We start from the raw sequence: 19,562 nt of genomic DNA, 5'->3' as shown, positions 1-19,562 counted from the left end.
TCTTTCTTTCTTTCCCCGCCACCATTTGTGATTTGTGCTTTTCTCTCCTAGGGAGTCGAGTCAGGAAAATCAATACAGTATTATGGTAGAAATATTTCTTCATGCTTCCATCAATAAAAGCTGGAATGCAAATCAGCACTTGATATGATAAGAAATCGAGAGTGACTAAATTGGGGTGGGTAAACCGAAGAATCGGCATTCAACCGCCTTGCATTGCGGCAACCGAGGTGCCCCTGAGCAATGCCCCTGACCCAAGCAGTTCAATAGCGGTATGTCACGCCGTGGTTGCCCAAATCTGCCTCCAGGTGTAAATATTTGTTGCTGTGTGTGTGACGGGCGGGGGTTTCCCAGGAAAGGACCGTCTTCCTCTCAGTGAACACTTCTTTTTGTGGATAAAGTTTAAAAGAAAAGTAACGAGGAGAGAAATGGTCGCGATCCTGAAGAGAAGTAAGCTGGCTAATGTTACTCTAACGACACACTGGGCTTTTCATTCTGCTAATTTTAAAATGACCTGGAGGTTCTGGCCTGCCCTCAAAACATTAATAACACTGGATCTGAGGGACTCTTTATTTAAGCAGAACTAATTACCCACCAAGAAAATACAGTCTGATGGGAACGGAGGGGGTAAGAGGAGCTGTGAGGTATTAAAAGGATATCAGAAATTAGTGATGGAGCATAAAATGACTGTTAAATGGCTCGGTTGCCATATGGATGAAAAATTCAAATTCTGCACGGACTTCTTTTTAGTTTTGCCCAATCTATTTCCATAAACTATGTGGTCCTGTTAGTTGGGAACAGTGGAATTTAGATGTTGTTGATATGAAATGTTGAATCTTTATCACTGATATAATAGCATTAGCATAGCATTACTCTGGCCTATTCAAACAGTCGCCTCACAGTGCATCGACCCGATTCGTCCGAGAAGCCAGTGCTGAATCAGAGCGGACTGGCCACAGCTCGCCCCTTCTCAGCTACCGTAATTGCCAGTTTCTTCAGACTCCAAAGACTCACTCCCGCAGTTTCACTCTGCCGCATGCTGTTCCAAAAGGCAATAAATCTTCCCCAGTGCAGGTCGATCTGTGGGATATTCCTCCGTAAACAGCAGACAGCCCGCTGAGTCAAGCTTATGAAGTTCTTTGATATTCCACCACGGTGATTTATCATACGTTAATGGTCTCATGCACGCTGGCGGGGAATCCTGTAAATCGTGGACCGACGTTACATGCAACAGTGGCTTCCGCCGTCACAGTAAACCTCGAGAATAAGCGTGGACGTTGCCGTGCATAAAAAACATCCTCACTCGGAAATAAACGGATGCTTCGCCGCACCCGTCCCTCATTAGAGGTTTACAGTAAACGGGTGGAGCCATCGGGGTAAATAAAGCTCCCTGCATTCACGCCTGGCATCGCATTTTCCCTTCCTGCGTTTGATGAAGAGGTGTTTGTGACCTCGTGCCAACTTCTGGGCTGCCTGTGCGCCCGGGTGGTCCCCCCTGCTGGATACATGTCCCGGGGCAACCATATGGCCATCTCGCCGGCCGTCGGCGTGATATGTTCGCCATCAGCCAAACCACCCAAAAAACATCCGCAAAACGTGCGTGTGTTTTCTGGGACGGTACGAGCTAATTTTCACTTCAGCCACATGCTTTTTCATTACCCGCTCAACAGTTTGCTCCCGGTACCAAGGTCGGTCTAACATATTGATTTTAGCAGAAAAGTAACCAGTGACCTCATACTCCGTTAAATATTAACCCCTGTGGAAGTTGATGCTCCTCTCTTGCTCATCCGTCGTGTTACATCTGGCGGAATGTGTGCGTTTACGTTCACCAATGCAATAAATATGATTTGTGGTAATGGGAGTAGAGGTAATCTGATACACGGACCCACGAAAGATGAATGAATATCATAGGTCAACCAGATGACAAGACTTAAGAGTTCTGATCGTAGGAACTAGAAGTCGGGTCGTATAAGTTTCCTGCAGTTCGTTCTGATGTCGAACGTCATATTCGTCGGTGAAATTTACTGCTTTGTAGTCTGGATAACAGAAAACTGACCGGCTGTCCTGCTGCGCAACATAAGCGTCTAGACTCATCTGTCGACAATGAACAGGAAACGCTGAAGTGACTGGATCTGTATCCAGTTATTGTTATGAAACGAATAAATCACAGAATGGTATGGAGAGAACCATGTACTGTCTGAGGTTATTGACTGCTGTATACATTATAAACAACATGCCGGCATTAAGAACCAGCCGAAAAGAATTTATTGTCCCGTGTGTTGGCAAAGCGGCCTTTTTCCAAAACAGTTCCAACGAGTGTCACTTTTATTACGAGGATGTGAGTCTCATAACCAGAGAGCCCTAAATCTTAACCACAAAACAACCCTAAGTCGAAACAGCTTCGTCAGTTTTAACAAGCAAATCTAATCAAGCGGGAAGGCAAAGGCGAGACGGGGAAAAAGCTCGTTTTGCGAAAGATATTATTTGAACGGCTCACTCAGTAGCATCAGACTGGCACATCTCTACAAAAGAGATGACATTTTGGGTGAAACCGCATTAACGTTATCATGTAAAGTCAGCGTAACGGAGGTCCGTCAATTGAATACCTTTCCCCCGATCAGAGCCTGATTGGCCCACGCAGTTTTTCTAGCACCTCAGCGGTCTCTCTCTGAAAGGGGGCAGGGGACTTACCAAGATCGTACAGCGACTCTTATTAACAAAGTGGAGAAACACGCTGCGTCTGACTCACTGCAGAGTGAGTAGAATACTAAAATGCAATACCGCGGCCGTACGCGATTTAACAACGCGCATAATTCGAACGTTACAAGTTACTCGAGCTGAGAATGAATGATGTGATGCGAGGCACTGCTGCATGTCAGCATCTACTGTGAGGACATACAATGAATCATACTGCTAAAACGATGTCGAATAAAATTCATAGAGGCTTCTCTGTGTAGAGATTTATATCTTTTAAAGTAGCAAAACTTATTTCACAGCGTGTTCTTTTTTTCTCATTTTCTTAAGGATTGATGTGCATTTAAAAATGTTATGTTTTCTATACTTTGGGTTTATGTTTCGCAAGAATAGTTTGACTGTTTTTTTTTTCTTGTTGATGTTTTTACCATAATGTCCCAGTAATGATGCTATACTTTTACTACTTCAAAAAAATTGACTTAAAAAAAAAAAAAAAAGATTAGAAATTCAAGGTTGCGGCGTCAGTGTGAGTTACCTGGGTTAATGGTATAATGATGAAAGAGCCCCCGCCAGCGCTCTCCGTGACAACGGCCAGGAACTTGGAGTTGACGGCACAGAAGTGGTTGTCATGGACGTTCTTGGTGATCGGGACGCCGTCGAAGCAGTGCTCCCGATTGGCTACTTTTCCGTAGACGTTTCGAAACTTTGAGCTTCGGTAGGTCGGACGCCATGACATCTGAGAAACATAATGAATGAAAGTAGTCAAACAGGTTTACGGAGAAGGTTTTGTAACATTTTTGTGTGTTTTTTTTTTTTTTTTTGTACCATCCCATAACACACGCTTTAAAAGCAAAAGTCTGTGTGTGGATATACATCCAAGATTTAAACAGTGTGCAGTTTGATTAAGCAAATCACTTAACATAGACTTTGAAACAATATTTATTCTTTATTCTAATACAGTTCGCACAGTACCATTCCTGCTGTACATTTACCTACCATGAAACCGCTTCTCAAGCAAGCTGTTGAGTTGGACGTCAAGTCGCATTACATTGCTTGGAGACGGAACACAAAAAAAAAAACAAAAAAACATTGACTTGGTTGCCCTCTCGTTCCAAACCGAAACAGTCAACGCACACTGACAGAGAAAGTTACTTTCTGCTTCTGTGTATATTTTCCAAGTTTAGGGATGATAACCTTTTGAAGTCCAGTGTAACATTTCTATCTATCTACCAAACCCCACAGTTGCAGGGTGGGCCGAACCATCTGTGAAGGCATGATAACACTAAACCATCGTGAGAAATCACCCCAGCCGGTCATGGGTGTGATATTCTTCAAGTGTAGGGGGAAAAAAAAAAAAGGTTTTGACAGCATTTAAACCTCAAAGAAAGAAATTGTAATTTCTTCCAAAGTATTACATCACAAAAGCAGTATATGTATGGAGCAATATTTGCAATTGCATGTTGATTGATATTTTAGTTTACTTGGATCTTGTGCGACAGGGAGGCAGCCATTGCACACACACACTAACACACACACAAAATTAGTATTTCTCTTTGCACTCCTCTACAAGAAAGCTGGCGGAGCGCCTGTTTTAAGGGAAATGAGCTGCGTGTTCAGCAGTTGTGGGCTGAACATGCAGAACATTGAGGTTTTCTTTGTCCCTTATATACGATTTGGAAGCTGTCGCTGATGGAGAGATATCATTTCTAGCCCGTTTTCGAAAAACCGGATCAGTTTATTAACGTGACCCCCGTGATACCGACACCGGACATTATCCGTCGAGGATGAGAAATGAGTCAGGCTGTTGACCGGTCAGATCAGTGGCTGCTTTATTGGATGACCTCAGGCAGTCATCTATTCCGCATTGTTCTTCGGACAAGGGGGAGTGGGATAAGTACGCACATAGAGACATCGGCGCTTTTGTCTGTCTTTCTCTGATTTTCAATCCAAAATTTCCACGGCTGCTAACTACTTAAAATATCCCTCTGGATTTCACGGTTTAAATGCACCAACTCCAGTTGTCCTTGTGTTGAGCAACACTTGTGTTTCCCTTGTGTTATGACACTAATTGCATCAGTTTGTGATGCACATATGAAGGATTTTCAGGGGTTCATTGAGCGCTGTAAGAAACGGTCTTCTTGCTGGAGTGCAGGAAGTCGTAACCCCCACCCCCCCCGAGCACTCCTCTCTTGATGCAAAGCTATTTGAAGCTACTTCTGATGACCAGCTTGATAGCCCTCTGCTCACTCGCCCCTCATTAGGAACAAAAGAGCTACAAGAATATCGAAACTGACTCCTCCATGACAGCCGCCCGTGAGTCGTACGCGCCATTCAGCCGTCCGAACGCCGATCATCCGGTCGGAGGCCACATCTGAACCCGGCCGCATAATGGCAGCTTGTTAAAGAATTCATGCCCAAACAGAAGAGCGGCAGAAAGTGGCTCGAGGGACATTAAGGAGGACAACGGAGGCTCGTCTGCTCTCAGCTCCCCGCACAAGGATGCTCATTCATCGGCCACCAGGAACCCACACAAGGGGCATGTCTGTTTCCTGCGAGTGTGTCTGTGGTTGTAATCTCATATGGGAGTCTTTGTTTTCTCATATAGGATTTGCATCATAAGAACACACACACACACACACTACAGAAACTCAGACAAGTGTCTATGAGGAGGCTGATCACAAGACTTGTTTGTTGTGAATAGGATTCCCTCCGGGGCAAACAGTATGTGACCTTAGCAGAACAGACATCTTATTCCTTTACTTTTAGCTGACAAACTCCTGATGCAAATGTGAGATCCATAGAAATTCTCACATTTTGAATCCCATACTTGCAACGGATTTGAAGAAAGCACAGGTGTCGGGTGAGAGGGTTCCCTTACCATCCTGGTGTCCTGACTGGGACAGAGTTCCTGTCGTCCTCAGAACGTAAACATCCACCCTCCTTCCGGAGTGAGCGGCGAGGATCTCCTCACTTCCTCCCTTTCTAATCCGAGCAGCCGACCGGCGACCGCTCTGCCTCCTCTCTCACGCTTTCCTCTTTCCTCCCTCCCCTTTAAACCGGCTATCCCTACCCTCTTCTCCTCCTCCTACTGGTGCTGATAGCTGGAGGGCCGACGCTCTCCCGTCAGTCTCGCACTCCCCCTCGCAAGCGGTCTTCCTGTCTCTTTGTCTCGACTCCCGTTCGAACACCAGCCCAGGGAGAGGAGACATTGCAACCATTCATGCCAGAACCCAGCAGTTTCGGTCTTCCCTTATCTTACTCTCATCTGTTATGTTTCTGATATGAAGCCTAAAACCAACACCAGGTGATGCATTTTTTTTTTCCCCAAATCCTCCCAACATTTTCCACTGGATTACCTTGATATTTGACTTTCATGCCCCTGAAAACATACTGATCTTATTTGTATTCATAAGCAAAGTCTGCAACCAATAACTGGACTATCATTAAATGAGTTTTGCTATTAGCATGCTGACTAAAGCATTTATGGCTTAACAGTATTGTGTCCAATACTCCACCGCGTGGTTGTTTTCGCCATTCTAGTGTGGGAATGCTCCTTCACCTTTTTTTTTTTTTTTTTTTTTTTTACATTCAGTCTCTACAAATTTTATGTCATCGGGATTGCAATTCTCTTTTTTTATCAGTTCCGGAAAAATTGGTTCAAACCTGAATTGACGCCGCTGTTCAGAACTTTGCATGATCGAAGCTGCGGACCGTAGACGTTGTCCTCGTCGGAAATGTGTCAACAAGACGCGGTAAACCCTTGAAATAGCTTCGCGGTCATTCAAGCCCCGGTGTTTGTTCCGCTAAAACGAAACGACTGTGCGTGATGAACACTCAACAGCGATACGTAAATGATGAAACAGTGCTGAGCGGACTCTAAACATAGCCATTGCGTCTCTCATTTGAATGAATGTTTTAAGATTTAATGAAGTCCTGAAGTGCCCCTCGCTGCAAAGAGCATCTGCAACAGCCCCCCTTCCAGTCGATACACAGGCAGGTGCTGCTAAAAGCTGCTTCCCCTGACGATTGTCTATCGTGTTTTTAAAAAGGTCTGGAGCCCTGAGGCTCTGGCGTCTGCCTTCACCTCTTGACTTTTTGGGCAGGAGGGTCTGCGCACACGGCGCACCTATGCGTGCATGCATGCGTGTTTTGTTTCCACGCCCGCTTGACCACGTTGCCGTCCATTCGCACAAGTATGCATTCACTCCGGCGTTCATGGCTGAGGGGCAAACCACTCCAGACTTGCAGAGTTTTACGCCTGAAGACTGTGCACACACACACACAAATTCAGTCAATCCTTTTCTCCCCCTCTCGAATGACATCCAAAATATGACCAATGAGCAAAACTGAAAAAAATTAATCGTGGGGCTACATTCATAGTGCAGGCAAAATTATCCCATGTTTTTTCTTTTTTTTTTTTTTTTTTACATTTCCAGCATTTTTAACAATGTAACAACATGATCTTTGACATATCTGATTATTTTCAGTGTGACTTTCAACAGCCCACGAGACTTTTTACGTAACTTCGGATGTGAAACTCATAATTCTGTGCCGGCGCGAGGCTCTGCAAGGATCGCCTGCGGGTCTTTGGTCCCTCAATGAATATGGAAAACAGTTACAGAGGTGCGGGGCGAGCTCGGTGGAAGGTCTCAAAAGTATTTGAGGGAAATGCGCAATCGGCGTTAAAACCGAGCAGTGCGAAGGAGGTGAGAGACCCCCTTTTTTTTTTTTTGAATTAACAAAAGGTCAGGTGGACAATTCAGCGCCGATCCTTTAGGCCCGCCGTTTTGTCGCGGTCAAATCCCTCCGCTCGCGTTCCCACACTCAATTCCCCCATTCTCAATTCGGGGGAAAAAAACAAAACAAAAACTTTCAAACGGTCGTCCAATCAAGCCAGTGGGTTCAAAATATTCCAATCAAGATTTCCTGGCGACAACCGAGAGAGCCGTACCAGCTGAGCTGACATTCAGCTGATGGAGAAAAGAAAGCCTGCAGGGCGACTCCCTGTCCTGTCACTCAGGCATAGTGTGGCCCTGTCAGGCGTTTCCTCCGTCCTCCCTCCCCGGCGGTGCCGCTACACTCGCTGATGACGACTTCCCATCAGTGCCAGGGGGGGGGGGAATATATGCACAAAAAAAAAGTGAGATATCCTGCCTCACTCCGGGCCAAAATTCTCTCTCAGCATGAAGTTGAGCTTTCTTTGGACCCATAATGGAAATGTCGCAGCTTGGCTGTAAAAACGGTAGAATATTTTCTGATGTGCTATGGCGATCGCCTGACGGGGACAAGGCCTTCAAAAAGGCTTTTGTGCACCAAGACGCCGTCACTATAGGAACCGACTATGTTCATAATACCAGTTGGGAACAGACAGTTCACACATTGTTCAGTATTTATCCATCAAATCATCTGGTGGCAATTTTTTCTTTCATTACGCAAGTGAAACATGGACCTCGAGTACTTGAGATTGTGAAATGACACATAAAAAAAGCAAAAATCTTAAAGCAACACATACACATTAAGTCACAGGAGAAGCAATTCCGGTATTGCAGGCCATATAGACTGCTAAACAGTGAGGAGATCTGATATTAGTTGAAGAAAAGTGACTGGAATTTTCCCCTGATTTTCCAGATGGGCAATCCAGGAATGTTGGAGAGGTAAATCTCTGAGCTGGAAGGACAGACGCCCCTGGATCCTGCTCACTCTCTGAGAAAAAAACAAAACAAAAAACGGCCTCGTAGGATGTTGTTTCCTGGATTTTACGGTCAAAAACAAACACGGACTCCCCGAGGAAACTCAACAGCTCGACAGCAGAACCCAGAGAAAGGAAGGAATAAGGGAACCCCCGTTTGTTGAGCGAGGTCCAGTTTCTGATTTCTCTCAAAACACCACAGCGATGTCACTGCTAACACTTTTATTCTGAATCAATCGAAAAGCTCAAATTTGAGCATCCGGCTTCTCTGAGGAAGGCATCGGCCGCGATTCCAGGGCGTCGCTTCTACAACACCGATGACATTTATGAATAATAAAAAACCCTCTCGAAACTCGATTTGCTCGAAAAGATCAGGGCTCGGCAAAACAGCGGTCAGCTTTTTGAGATGGAGCTCTCTGCTGTGTTGTTCAGCGGTAATGACAGGAGATGTGGAGGCTCATCTAATGGCAGCTCTTAGGCCTTAAGCCGGCCCCATTAAGCAGGCAGTAATGGTGCAAAGAGCGAGCTACCCAGGAGCAGCCAGCGCAGAAACCCACCTGGAAAGGCTCTTATCGGAGCAAAGTTTATGAAATAGTGGGTGTTTGAAGGGGTTAATCTCGGAATTGTCGCTCCGGTGATATAAATATCGATGTCTGGGAGTTAATGTGCTCTGAGATGCATAAAATACCTTTTGACATAAAATATTTTACGGACAAACAAGATCAGATGCATATTTCGTAGATCCCGCGTGTACTGAATTAATAAAAAGGCCTCTTATTCCCCAAAGACGTTCTGACACAAGCTTTTTGGAGCATAATAATGTGATCCTTAGCGTTCGCCCACAAAGCCAGAAACAAAGCAGGACGACAGACAATGCATAAAATAACGGTAGGCGGATAAAAAAAAATCTCCGGGAGACAATGAAGGTGAGAGAAGACGTGATTAGGAAAAATACAGGTTGAGAAGGCAGTGACGGACCAACAAAGGATGATAAAATATTTAAAGAAGCAAATGGAGAAAAAAAAAAAAAAAAAGCAGACAGAGAGGAGGAGCAGAGGCAGACAAAGATGGACTCCCCTCTGCTAGACCACCTGCCTATTGTGCACTTGCTCACACACACACACACAAACACACACCCAGGGCCATTTAAAAATCAAAAACTCCAGAGGTGATAAATCCATATTTTGATTAAAAAAAAAAAAAAAAAAAAATCTTTCCGAAGCCTAGAGATCAAATCAACCATCAGATATTCAAGGTGTTTCCAGAAGCGATCAGAGCCTGTTGTTTACGGCGGCGAGGTAAACAAACACGCAGGGCGCGGTGTGTGGCGTCACCGCTAATGAAGTTTGAAACGCGCTGACCTTTTCAAACGACCTTTCCGTCGTGCGGACGCCACCGCTACTCGGAGACAATTCAAACGTTGACAAAACAACACGACGCGCTGACCTCGTACTCTCTGAAAGGACGTCTTCTCGGTGTCTTGACTTCGAATCGCGAACCTTCGGTGCCGCTTGAGTTTCGGTATTGCGTTGCATTGTTTAAGGTTATTGCTGATCTAAACAGATCAGAGGACGACTCATTGTTAAACTCTTAAAAACAGGACTTGTGCTAATCCTGTGTTTTGTAGTATTGTTAGCTTTATGTTCGGATAACCTACAACCTCTGTGGTTAAAAACACTGGGACCACTTGATTTTTGTCTCTGTGTATTTTCCTTTTCTGGCGTAGATTAGATGTGTTGACGTGCATGTTGGTGATACAAAATCTATCGAGTTTATTCTTAAGAGCGTAAACCATGAAACAATGAGCCAAAGCAGTTAATCTAGACTTTTTTGCTTGTCAGTCATGGAAGCCAACCTCTTGTAAGCGACAGAACGGATCTGCCTACAGTTAGTATAATTACCCATTTCTAATATCACTTTGTGATTAAAAATATAATTTCCATCAGCAAATGATCTTTTTTTTTTTTTTCAAATCTTTCAATGCCAAATATCTTCATAACAGATCTACAGCTCATTTTTTAAACCGTCAGCTATCTGCTAAGCTGGACTCGACCCAAGTGTGTGTGTGTGCGTGTGTGTGTGCGTGTGTGTGTGTGTGTGTGTGTGTATATGTGTGTGTGTGTGTGTGTGTGTGTGTGTGGTGTCTCAGTCTACTACTGTTTGGCTTATCATCTCCCTTCTGTCCTTCACTTGTCCTTTCTCAGTTTCTTTTTCTCTCTCTCTATCTCTGCTAGAATGGAGGGGGAGCGAGAGAGCAAGAGAGAGAGAGAGAGATAGATAGAGAGAGAGAGAGAGAGAGTGCAAGAAAGAGAGCAAAAAGGCAAAGACAAAGAGCGTAGCTGAGGCCGGTGCCAGACCATCTGTCTGGCCCAGGACTCTTACCATTCCAGACTGTGAGCGTCTGCACCTTGGCAACAAGCGCTGCTGCTAAAGTACAGATCATTTATCTTAAGACTTCCAGCAAAGACAGGATAGAATGCGACTATTGAATTTTGAAGAGTTAATCTGCATCTACTTAAAAAAAAAAAAAAAAAAAAAAAAAAACTTTGTTCCAAAATAGTCAATTGCACACTGATTTGTTTTTGTGTAACTTTGCACGTACAGCCTGTTATAAATCTGACAAAAACAAGATTGTTTTCAATAATAAGCGTACAGAGTTACTCGTATTTCTGGGTCACATGATCAAAATTTTGTTTGTTTAGAAAAAAAAGATTCTAAAGACTGGCAGCCTTACTAAAATTGGCATAATTTTTTTTTTTTTCACTCCACGGGGGATAAATTTCCCTTTTTCCATATGACATCACACAAACAAACCGTCTGCTGGACACGAGCCGGCACGTGATTGTAGACTATGTGCAAAAAATTTCCTCGCAAATTCCTTTTTATACATGAATTCCCAATGAAAGCAGCACAATAATAGGCCGATCCTCGGTGGAGCGTGAACCTGTTTGGCAAATAGAGCGAAGTGAAAGATGGAATCATCATCTGGAGTTAAACGTGCAGAATGTATAGACCAGTGGTCCCCAACCTTTTTATCACCGCGGACTGGTAAGCTACATGTAGCTTATTTATATTGTGACTATAATAATAAACCTGAATCCACTTTGTGGATCCACCTTTTCCCCTTCGAAGAGAAACTTGCCGTCTGACGTCTGTTTTTTACTCATTTTGCTAGCTTGTGGGTTACATTTTTGGCGCTCAAGTGACCGAGATGTAACCGAGAGATTTCGGTCATTTTCCAAAATTAAAGATTTTTCAAACAAAGATTTTTCAGACTCAATGGAAATAATTGATTATTTCTTGTGCGGCCGGGTACCAATTGATTTACGGACCGGTATCGGTCTGCAACCCTAGGGTTGGGGATCACTGGTATCGACGGACAGGGTCAACGGTTGACACATGACCTCTAACTTAAATCAGAACATCAGGTGTACCTAAATCTTAATTTTTCCACAATTTGAAGCAACCACCGGCTTCAATTCTATTATTGACTTGTATGTTTTTTTTAGCGGTGATTTGTCCCGGAACACGTAAACTCCGCTTTTCGCGTCCACGCCTCGTCTCGCTCTCTGTGCTCAGCCAATGAACAATCTCCTGGATGTCAACAACCAAACCGCTCTTAGCTTAGCTGCTGCTAGCTGCTAACTGCACTCTTCTTTCTGGCGGTGGAACCGTACCACCTGGCACCATCCGAATCCATTTTGGTCTTTACGAAACATCTTTCTCCTCATTATGTTCGCCGGATGAAACTAAACATTGAGAGCAGTGGGTGTTATCATCGTGAGGCCTTTTGTAAATATCCTAGAACACGCTGTTAGGATACAATGAACATGTAATCTGCAATTCTGGCACCTTTGCCAGCTGGGGGTCGGGGCGGGGCGGGTGGGGGCGGCAGGGAATATCCAGATGTTCCGGTTTATTCAGAGCAGGGGTCATGAGGGACGGCGCCTAATGCATTTTTCTAGTACACATGTGGAACCAGGACTGCGGGAACAGCCCGCGTTTCTCCAACCAATAAAACCAGTGAAGGGGGTGGAAATCTTAAAAAAAAAATTATCATGAGGGGGGAGTTTTATCTGGCAAACACATTCCCCCCTAAACGTACCGCGGTTTAAGCAAACCAAACATACAGTTTACCACTTTGGAGGTAATTTCACATTTGGTTCTGTCTTTTAACAAACGCACGTGATGTGGTAATCTCCTTTGGTTCCATGTGTGAGCTTGTCAAGCCACATGTGAAGTGGCAGAATCCTCATCCGTTATGTGGGCGAAGGTTAATGCGTCGTGAATTTGACCTATTTGAGCAGAGACACTGTCCCGATGCGTCGACACGGGGGGGAAGGCTAACGCCCGAGTGCAGCTCCTTATTCCGCACCAGTACTGGTACAGATGTTTATTACATGATAAATTGCTATTTAGAAGCTGATTGGGGGGGGGGGACGTCAGCGGTGTCCATGGGCTCACGTGGCCGGGAAGCGCTCAAACAGCCGGCGATATTAGTTATCCATTGTATGGGCACTCGTGCACACTTTTCCAGTCTGTGGCATCGATCGTCTTATTGCCTGTCAATTGGACTCCCGCTGAGCGCCAGGCCAGTGTGTCCCAGTTTAAAAGTCAGCTGTAAAACACAGACCTCATTTTCACCATCCTCTACGGGCAATTATTTAATTTTGTCTGAATCCCTAAGGGGTTCTTTATCAGCTCCATGTACCACCAGATCTGCTCACATCCGGAGTCTCGCTTTAAGCTACCTAGACATCAGTAGACCTTGGAAAGATTTGGAAAAGACTTGTAGGACACTCGTCGCAAAAATACGTTTTTACAGTTTTCAGTCACAGCCTGGGCTTAGAGATTTTACTAGAAAATTTCGATTCTGGCACACTATAACTAGATTCCTTCAGCTCTTTTTTTTTTCCCCCTCCCATCGTCCAGAATTTAAGCGGGTATCTGCAGAGCCGTTGCTGTTTTCCTTCTTCACTTGGTCGCAATCCGTCGGAGAGTTGACATTGTACAAACTGAATTGTTCTGCCCACAGCTCCACCATCCGCTCCGCTTTCTGGACCATCCATATTGATCCTGACGTCCTTTGTTAGTCCATACCGCCGACAAATACCATCTCTGCCGCCAATACCGCCCTGGTGATTGTTTGCCTACCAGGCTTCCTGTTTCCGTTTTTGTTAGAGCTGCTCTATTGGTTGTCGATTGTGTTACGTCACCATAAAGACTGGAAAAACGTGCAATGATACCAAACATGTTTGGTATTGTTGTAAGTCAAAGACTCGGAAAAGTGTGATATGAAACAGCTCAGATTACCTCGCTGTACCAAACAGTCAAGATGACGGGAGCACACTGAGACTCTGATAAAACTCCTAAAATTTCCCTCCAATATTCAGTTTTTAGTATGTGACCGTTTTGGTGTAAACCCAGCATTAGCCTTATGTATGATTAATTCCTTACGATGAAAAATGTGATTGTTTTTTTCTTCAGTTATTTATTTATTTTCAATTTTTTTATTTTTAATTTTCTCCACTGGTTTTCCCCATCATATTGCTGATACAAGAATGATAAATCTAAAAAAGATAGATATTTAAAATGTATATTTTTATCTGTAAGTGTTGAACAAAAGATGAATCGACTGGACGAGCCATGGATGACCACAGTGCCGCATCTAAATACAATATTTTCCTGTTAACCTAAACCAGCCTGTCCACACTGAAGTTCCCCTTTGAGATAATAAAATATAACAATTTGCATTAAGTTTACCGACGTGGCCTTATTACAAAGGTTCACTTACATCATGGATGGTGTGAATCGATAGCGTGGTGTACTGTTGCTGCTGGTTTTATTACACTGATAGTGATGGTAACATAATTGTTTCTCTTTCTCTCAGGTTTGAAAAAAACATGTATTGGTGAAAAAAAAAAAAAAAATTAAAAATTGAGCTGGTCATTAAGGTCCTGGGTCAAAATGAAGAAATGGTAGAGGACTATAGATCAGAAGCAAGAGAGGAAAAAAATTGTGGATTCCGGTCGCTTGTTTGACAGCGCAGTTCCTGGGAAGGCTGGCCTTTCTTCCTTTAGTCTGGAGTAAACTGGAATTAATCTTTTTATTTCCAATCCTGCTGGTGCCGAGAGTCGGGCATGGAACTGTCACCCTACAGCGCAGGCTGACCGAGAAGACCCCACCCCAACAACAAGAAGTGTCGGTGTGCCGGTTCTAAAAGGAAACCCGGCTCTCCGCGGGGGCCGGATGCTTTTTCCCCCCAGCGCCTTATTCCATTAGTCGTCAATTAACCTGAAGGCAACTTCAATTACAGGATAGTTTTACTTTCACAAAAGTCAATTAGCAAACTGCTGAGACACCACAACGTATCTGTGTCTGAAAAGTGACATTCTCCCCGCGTATATAAGAGGCTTATGCGTTGTTGGCTAATGTCATTTTCTCATGGGCCAGCATGAAATAACATCCCCTTCTTTTTTAGTTCTAATCTTAGAGTTATTGAAGCGGTTCCAGGCACACTGAAGATATTAAAATTTGTCCAACTGCAGAGTGGGAGCAGGTGGAAGGGGGGGGGGACGCATAACGAAATAGACGAGGAAATAGACAAGTACATGTAGAAATATGAAGCCTTTTCACTGCTGAAAACTTGAGTTACAAATATCTATATTTACACTGCTAGCGATGCCCGGAAGCGTAATACGGAGCTGAATTTGACCCCGCCGACCTCAAACGCGAATGTCTGTACGCCTGCATGAGAGAGAGAGTGTGTGGGCGGCAGGATCATCCGCGATAGGAGCGCTTGTACTTGTCGCCCCTCTCCCCACTCACTGCTCTCTCAGGTTCACGTTGCTCCAAGGGGGGGGGGGCAAATCCATCGTAACGCTGCGCTCGCTTAAAAAACATCTGCGGCATCAGGAGGAACGCATGAGAAAAGAGATTTCAGCCAACACGGCTGCGGCGTTGTTTCGTGTCGCGCGGGATGAAACGGCGTGGGGTAGATTCTCACCGCAGCGGCGCCACGGCGGCGAATGGAAGCTGAAATCCGCTCGCCGCTGTGACGCCGCATGAGATGGACACGGTTCTACCGCCCTGTCAGTCTAAAGTTTAACCTTACTTTTCGCCGTCTCGACAGCTAAAAAGGTAGAAAAAGCTAAAAAGTAGTCGAACAGTAAACGTACTTTAGACTAAAAACAAAAGTGACCCAGTTTGTACAGTCGAAGAATGTTTTGAGAAATCTGTTGATATTCGGCGATCTGGATTTATTTTCCGTAAATTTTTTTTTTTTTTTTTTTTAAAAGTCACCTATCCTAACAGCAACCTCAGTCAATCCAGAACGCTATGTTTGGTGTTTCCCTGTAACAACTGTTTGTTTGGGGCTTTTGAAAATACAACATAGAGCCCCCTTGAGTGGACGAGCAAAGAAATCCTATAGATAGCAGGATTGCAAAAGATGTGAAGAGGCTTACATCCACATTTTTATCCTCTTTTGCCATTCCTCTGTTGGTTCTACCTCGCCTGGGGGGGGACGACATCGCTAATCTGTGACCGACCGCTGTATCAGTACACGTTGGATCATCTTAATACTGGAGGAAAAAAAGCTGACATGTCTGTCAGTGCATTGGGTACATATGAAGTGTTTAAAGTAAGAAGTCTCATCACTGGTCTTCACAAGCTCCGCCTCCATTGCTAATTATCCTTGTTTCTACTTTGTCTGCAAGTTGTTTTTTTGTTTTTTGTTATATCTTCCCTTAATTAAATTGTCTCTATTCAAGTGGAGATTAAAGATGGTTCAGATGACAAGGGTTTGAGGAACACCCATAGTTGTCCTTCCGGAGGGCAACACAGTGATTCTGATTGCAATTTGTTGAGTCTTTAAACACGTGCCATGTTCTTTCTCTGCCAGAGCGGCTTCCAGCCAAAGAAACTTCTCAGTTGTTGATCCAACATGTTTTCCCATTGATTAGTTTACTCAGCTCTACGGTTTATGATAAGGTTCCCCCAAGTGCAGTTGTGTCCCTTTCAGGGTTTAATCAACAAACTAATGGAAAGAGCCAATTGGCTCCATCTTCTGTATGGTCATTCGGAATTTTGCTCCCCCCTTGGGTTCAGTATCAGTGGTGACGCATCCGGCTGACGGACCAATAAACCGTGATGTTGAATCTTTTAAGTTGCATCAATGGGGTTTCCTCACTTTTAATGTCTGTTGACCAATTCCACCTGAGAGCCTGAAGGGTACATGGCTGAATCCTAGACCATCAGCACCCGGTCCCCAGTAAGACGTGAGGTCTGGTTATCAGCCAGGGGTTGTTCTGGACCCTCACAAGAACTCCGTCATAAAGGATCATTGGTTTCCGGTGTCAGATTCTTCCTTTAACAGTTGTGCTCCAGAGTGCGGGGGGCTCTTTGAAAATTTTGTCGCCAGCACACCTGATTTTTGTTCATTTGCTCAATTGAAGTTATTTCGACTCTGCTGGAAAAAAAATCATGTTTAGCTTTGTGACTGTCCAGAAAAATAATCTGTTTTGATTTTACCCCCGACCTGAGTCTGTGCAGTCTTGAATTTACGCCCTCTCCGATATGAGCTTTTCTATGGCAATATTCTGACCACAGGAGCTTTAAGACCCTATAAAAGAGGATATAGAGAGCAGACTGCCAGATATAATCACAGCAGATACTATCAAAAGAAATTTCCTGGGAATTTAGTATATTCAACATCACACAGACAATGGGAAAAAAAAAAAAAAAATCTAAAATAGTAGGACTCAAGAGATGAGTGCTGTGGGCTTTTTTTTTTTTTTTACGATTTATGAAAACACATCTATCTCAACATTTATATTCACACACACAATCACAGCGAAGACTCAATGTACTTGTGGTCTTGTCCCCAGGCCAACAAACAGGAAGCACTTCCTATGCCTTGATTGGCGAGCACACACACACACACACACACACACGTGCACACTCACAAGGATGTGCAGCCCATCTCAGTTGGAGGCATGAAGATGGTCATTGTCTGGTCGTCTTCCTCCGGAGGATGTTCCTTCATTCTGATGACTCCCATCTTTTTTTTTTGTTTTTTTTTTTTCTTTTAAATCAGCTATCTGCCAAATGTAAATCTCAAACACAAAGGCTTTACATTCACCGAAAACCACATCGCAGCTTGCTATTGTGCTCGTCCTTTCAGAATTAATTTGAATCGGACAAAAGCAAGTCAAAAGAGATGAGTTCCTTGAAGGCATCTGCACTGACAGATGGAATGGAGAGTTTCCCTCGACCGGTTTGGAAATGTACTTAAGCCTTTTCACACAGATTTTTTAGAAACACACTGAGCAGTGTGCGGAAGCTTTCTGACAGGCAATGAGCTCATGAGATCTGAATGTCTTCCTGCGGTGAATGCTTTTTTTTTTTTTTTCGTGTGGCTTTCTCACAACTATTCCCTTTTTTTTTTTTTTTTTTTTTTCCCCTCACACTTTTTGTCTACCCCTCACTCCGCTACCCCTCCCCGCGTTTCTTTCATCCGCTCTGTTTTGGGATGGAAATAAGAGATATAATAAGCTTTATTCTAGATTTGGTATAATCTCCAATGTGGCTGTGTATGTTTTTTTTTTTTTTCCCCAGTTGCTAGGTTAGCGAGTTAGCTTTAAGTTAAATGTGTGTGCAATCGTGCAGATTAACGCTGAGCTTGACAAATGGCCGGTCGTCTAAATCAGGCTCAATTAAGATTTATAGTGGACGAGGTGCCCCGAGTAATGGCTTTAGACAGCTTTGAGTGTTTATGTCTGGATTTAGTGTGGAAACATGGCGAACCGAATGTTTTCGCAGCGTTTTGATATCATTTAAAAAAAATAAACGAATGAATAAAAAAGCTGGATCTGACAATCGGTCCCAATTTGCCAAACTCTATGTATTTAGAGAAATCTTGAAACGCTCAGACGCAGAGTCTTTACTGCCTCGCCGTTAATAGCGGGCGCTTTACCATAAACACGCTGAAAATGGCTGTCAGACATCTTTCCGACCACATGTGTGCGCCTGGCACCGGAGCGGCGGACGCCTCCTTTAATTGAGGCGTTCGGAGATAAGTAATTGCAAACACGCTCGACGCGGCCGGAACGCTAACTTTGAATTACGCACTGTTCGCTTCTGCTGGCAGGAATATGAAGCTGGCAAGGAGTCTGCTCGAGATTTAAGGAAAGGGGACTTTGGTGCACGGTGGGACTATTTTCTGGCATGACTTCCTGCAGAATTTTAGCTGATGTCTCTTACCTTAAGGGGGGTTTAAGTTTAAACGGGATCACGGTTAAATTATAGGTTTCGGTGACGAGACATCACACATACAAAAACGAGAAAGGAAAAAATACTTCATTACTGCACAAACCACTTTAATTTACAGCAGTCTATTATTTTGGGAGATGTCTAAAGCCTAGTGTACACTATCAAAAAATTTGCTAGCATCTTTTCAAGCTACAACAGTGTTTGTTTTTCTTTTAAACAGTAAGAGTAACCAGAGCTAGCATCGTAGTCTGTCAGTGACATAAATCTAGGATGCTAGCAACCAAGCGAACCATCGATCAACGCGATTTGGTCGCCGCACCCAAATTGAGGGGAGGTTAGAATTAAAGAGTTATGTTTTTTTTTTAGATGCTAGGACTTAAATTAGCAACTGCATCAACAGAAAACCCCAGCTACAGACATTTCTTTGACTTGCATCGTCGCCCGATGCTCTCTTTGTATCACCGTACGGCCGAAACACATGAAACTTTTGGGTCAGTGCCGCGCGATGAGGGTTGCGTTATTTCAATAAGATCTGCAAAAAAATCTTACATTCCCCAGGAGGTCAAATGGATGTTAAAAAGAGAATTCAAAATGCCAGAGCCCCTCCCATCCACCCCAGCCACTTCCCCCCCCTCCGCTCCCAGTCGCCGCACACTGCTCTTTCTGTGGCGTCCAACTAAAAAACAACTTTGCTGTGCAAAGTACAGCTCTCTAATCAAGGGGGTCTTGAAAAGAAACAGGACTCAAATGCAACTCTTCACGCCAGCAGCTCGCCGTTAGCCTTCATGGCACATTTGAATAGTTTGCTTAAACGCTCAAGAACGGTTTTGAATATGAACGACTATTCAGCCCCTTTGTTCCCTCATTATCCCAAATCTCCGGCTGGAAATTGGCAGACGGAGGGCAAGGT

The 19,562-nt window shown here is 44.1% G+C and overlaps 1 protein-coding gene across 3 annotated transcripts in view; it reads right to left on the bottom strand.

Moving 5' to 3' along the window:
• Nucleotides 1-19,562, bottom strand: part of coro2ba (coronin, actin binding protein, 2Ba) — a 36,991-nt gene that overhangs the window by 11,483 nt on the left and 5,946 nt on the right. The window contains exons 1-2 of one of the 3 annotated variants that reach the window (XM_086144152.1): nt 5,570-8,556; nt 3,227-3,427 (exon numbers count right to left, since the gene is read on the bottom strand). In XM_086144152.1, the coding sequence (XP_086000278.1) occupies nt 3,227-3,427; nt 5,570-5,572 (204 nt within the window). In that variant the 5' untranslated portion in view covers nt 5,573-8,556. Of the gene's footprint in view, nt 1-3,226; nt 3,428-3,687; nt 3,888-5,569; nt 8,557-19,562 lie in introns of those variants that run through there. The other 2 variants (XM_086144153.1, XM_086144151.1) reach the window with 2 other exon arrangements.

This window comes from Fistularia commersonii, chromosome 3 (assembly GCF_037954325.1).
Source record: "Fistularia commersonii isolate RoL2024-O1a breed Wild chromosome 3, RoL_Fcom_v1.0, whole genome shotgun sequence".
In the NCBI taxonomy this organism is placed as follows: Eukaryota; Metazoa; Chordata; class Actinopteri; order Syngnathiformes; family Fistulariidae; genus Fistularia; species Fistularia commersonii.
This window is presented reverse-complemented; position numbering and strand designations above follow the sequence as displayed.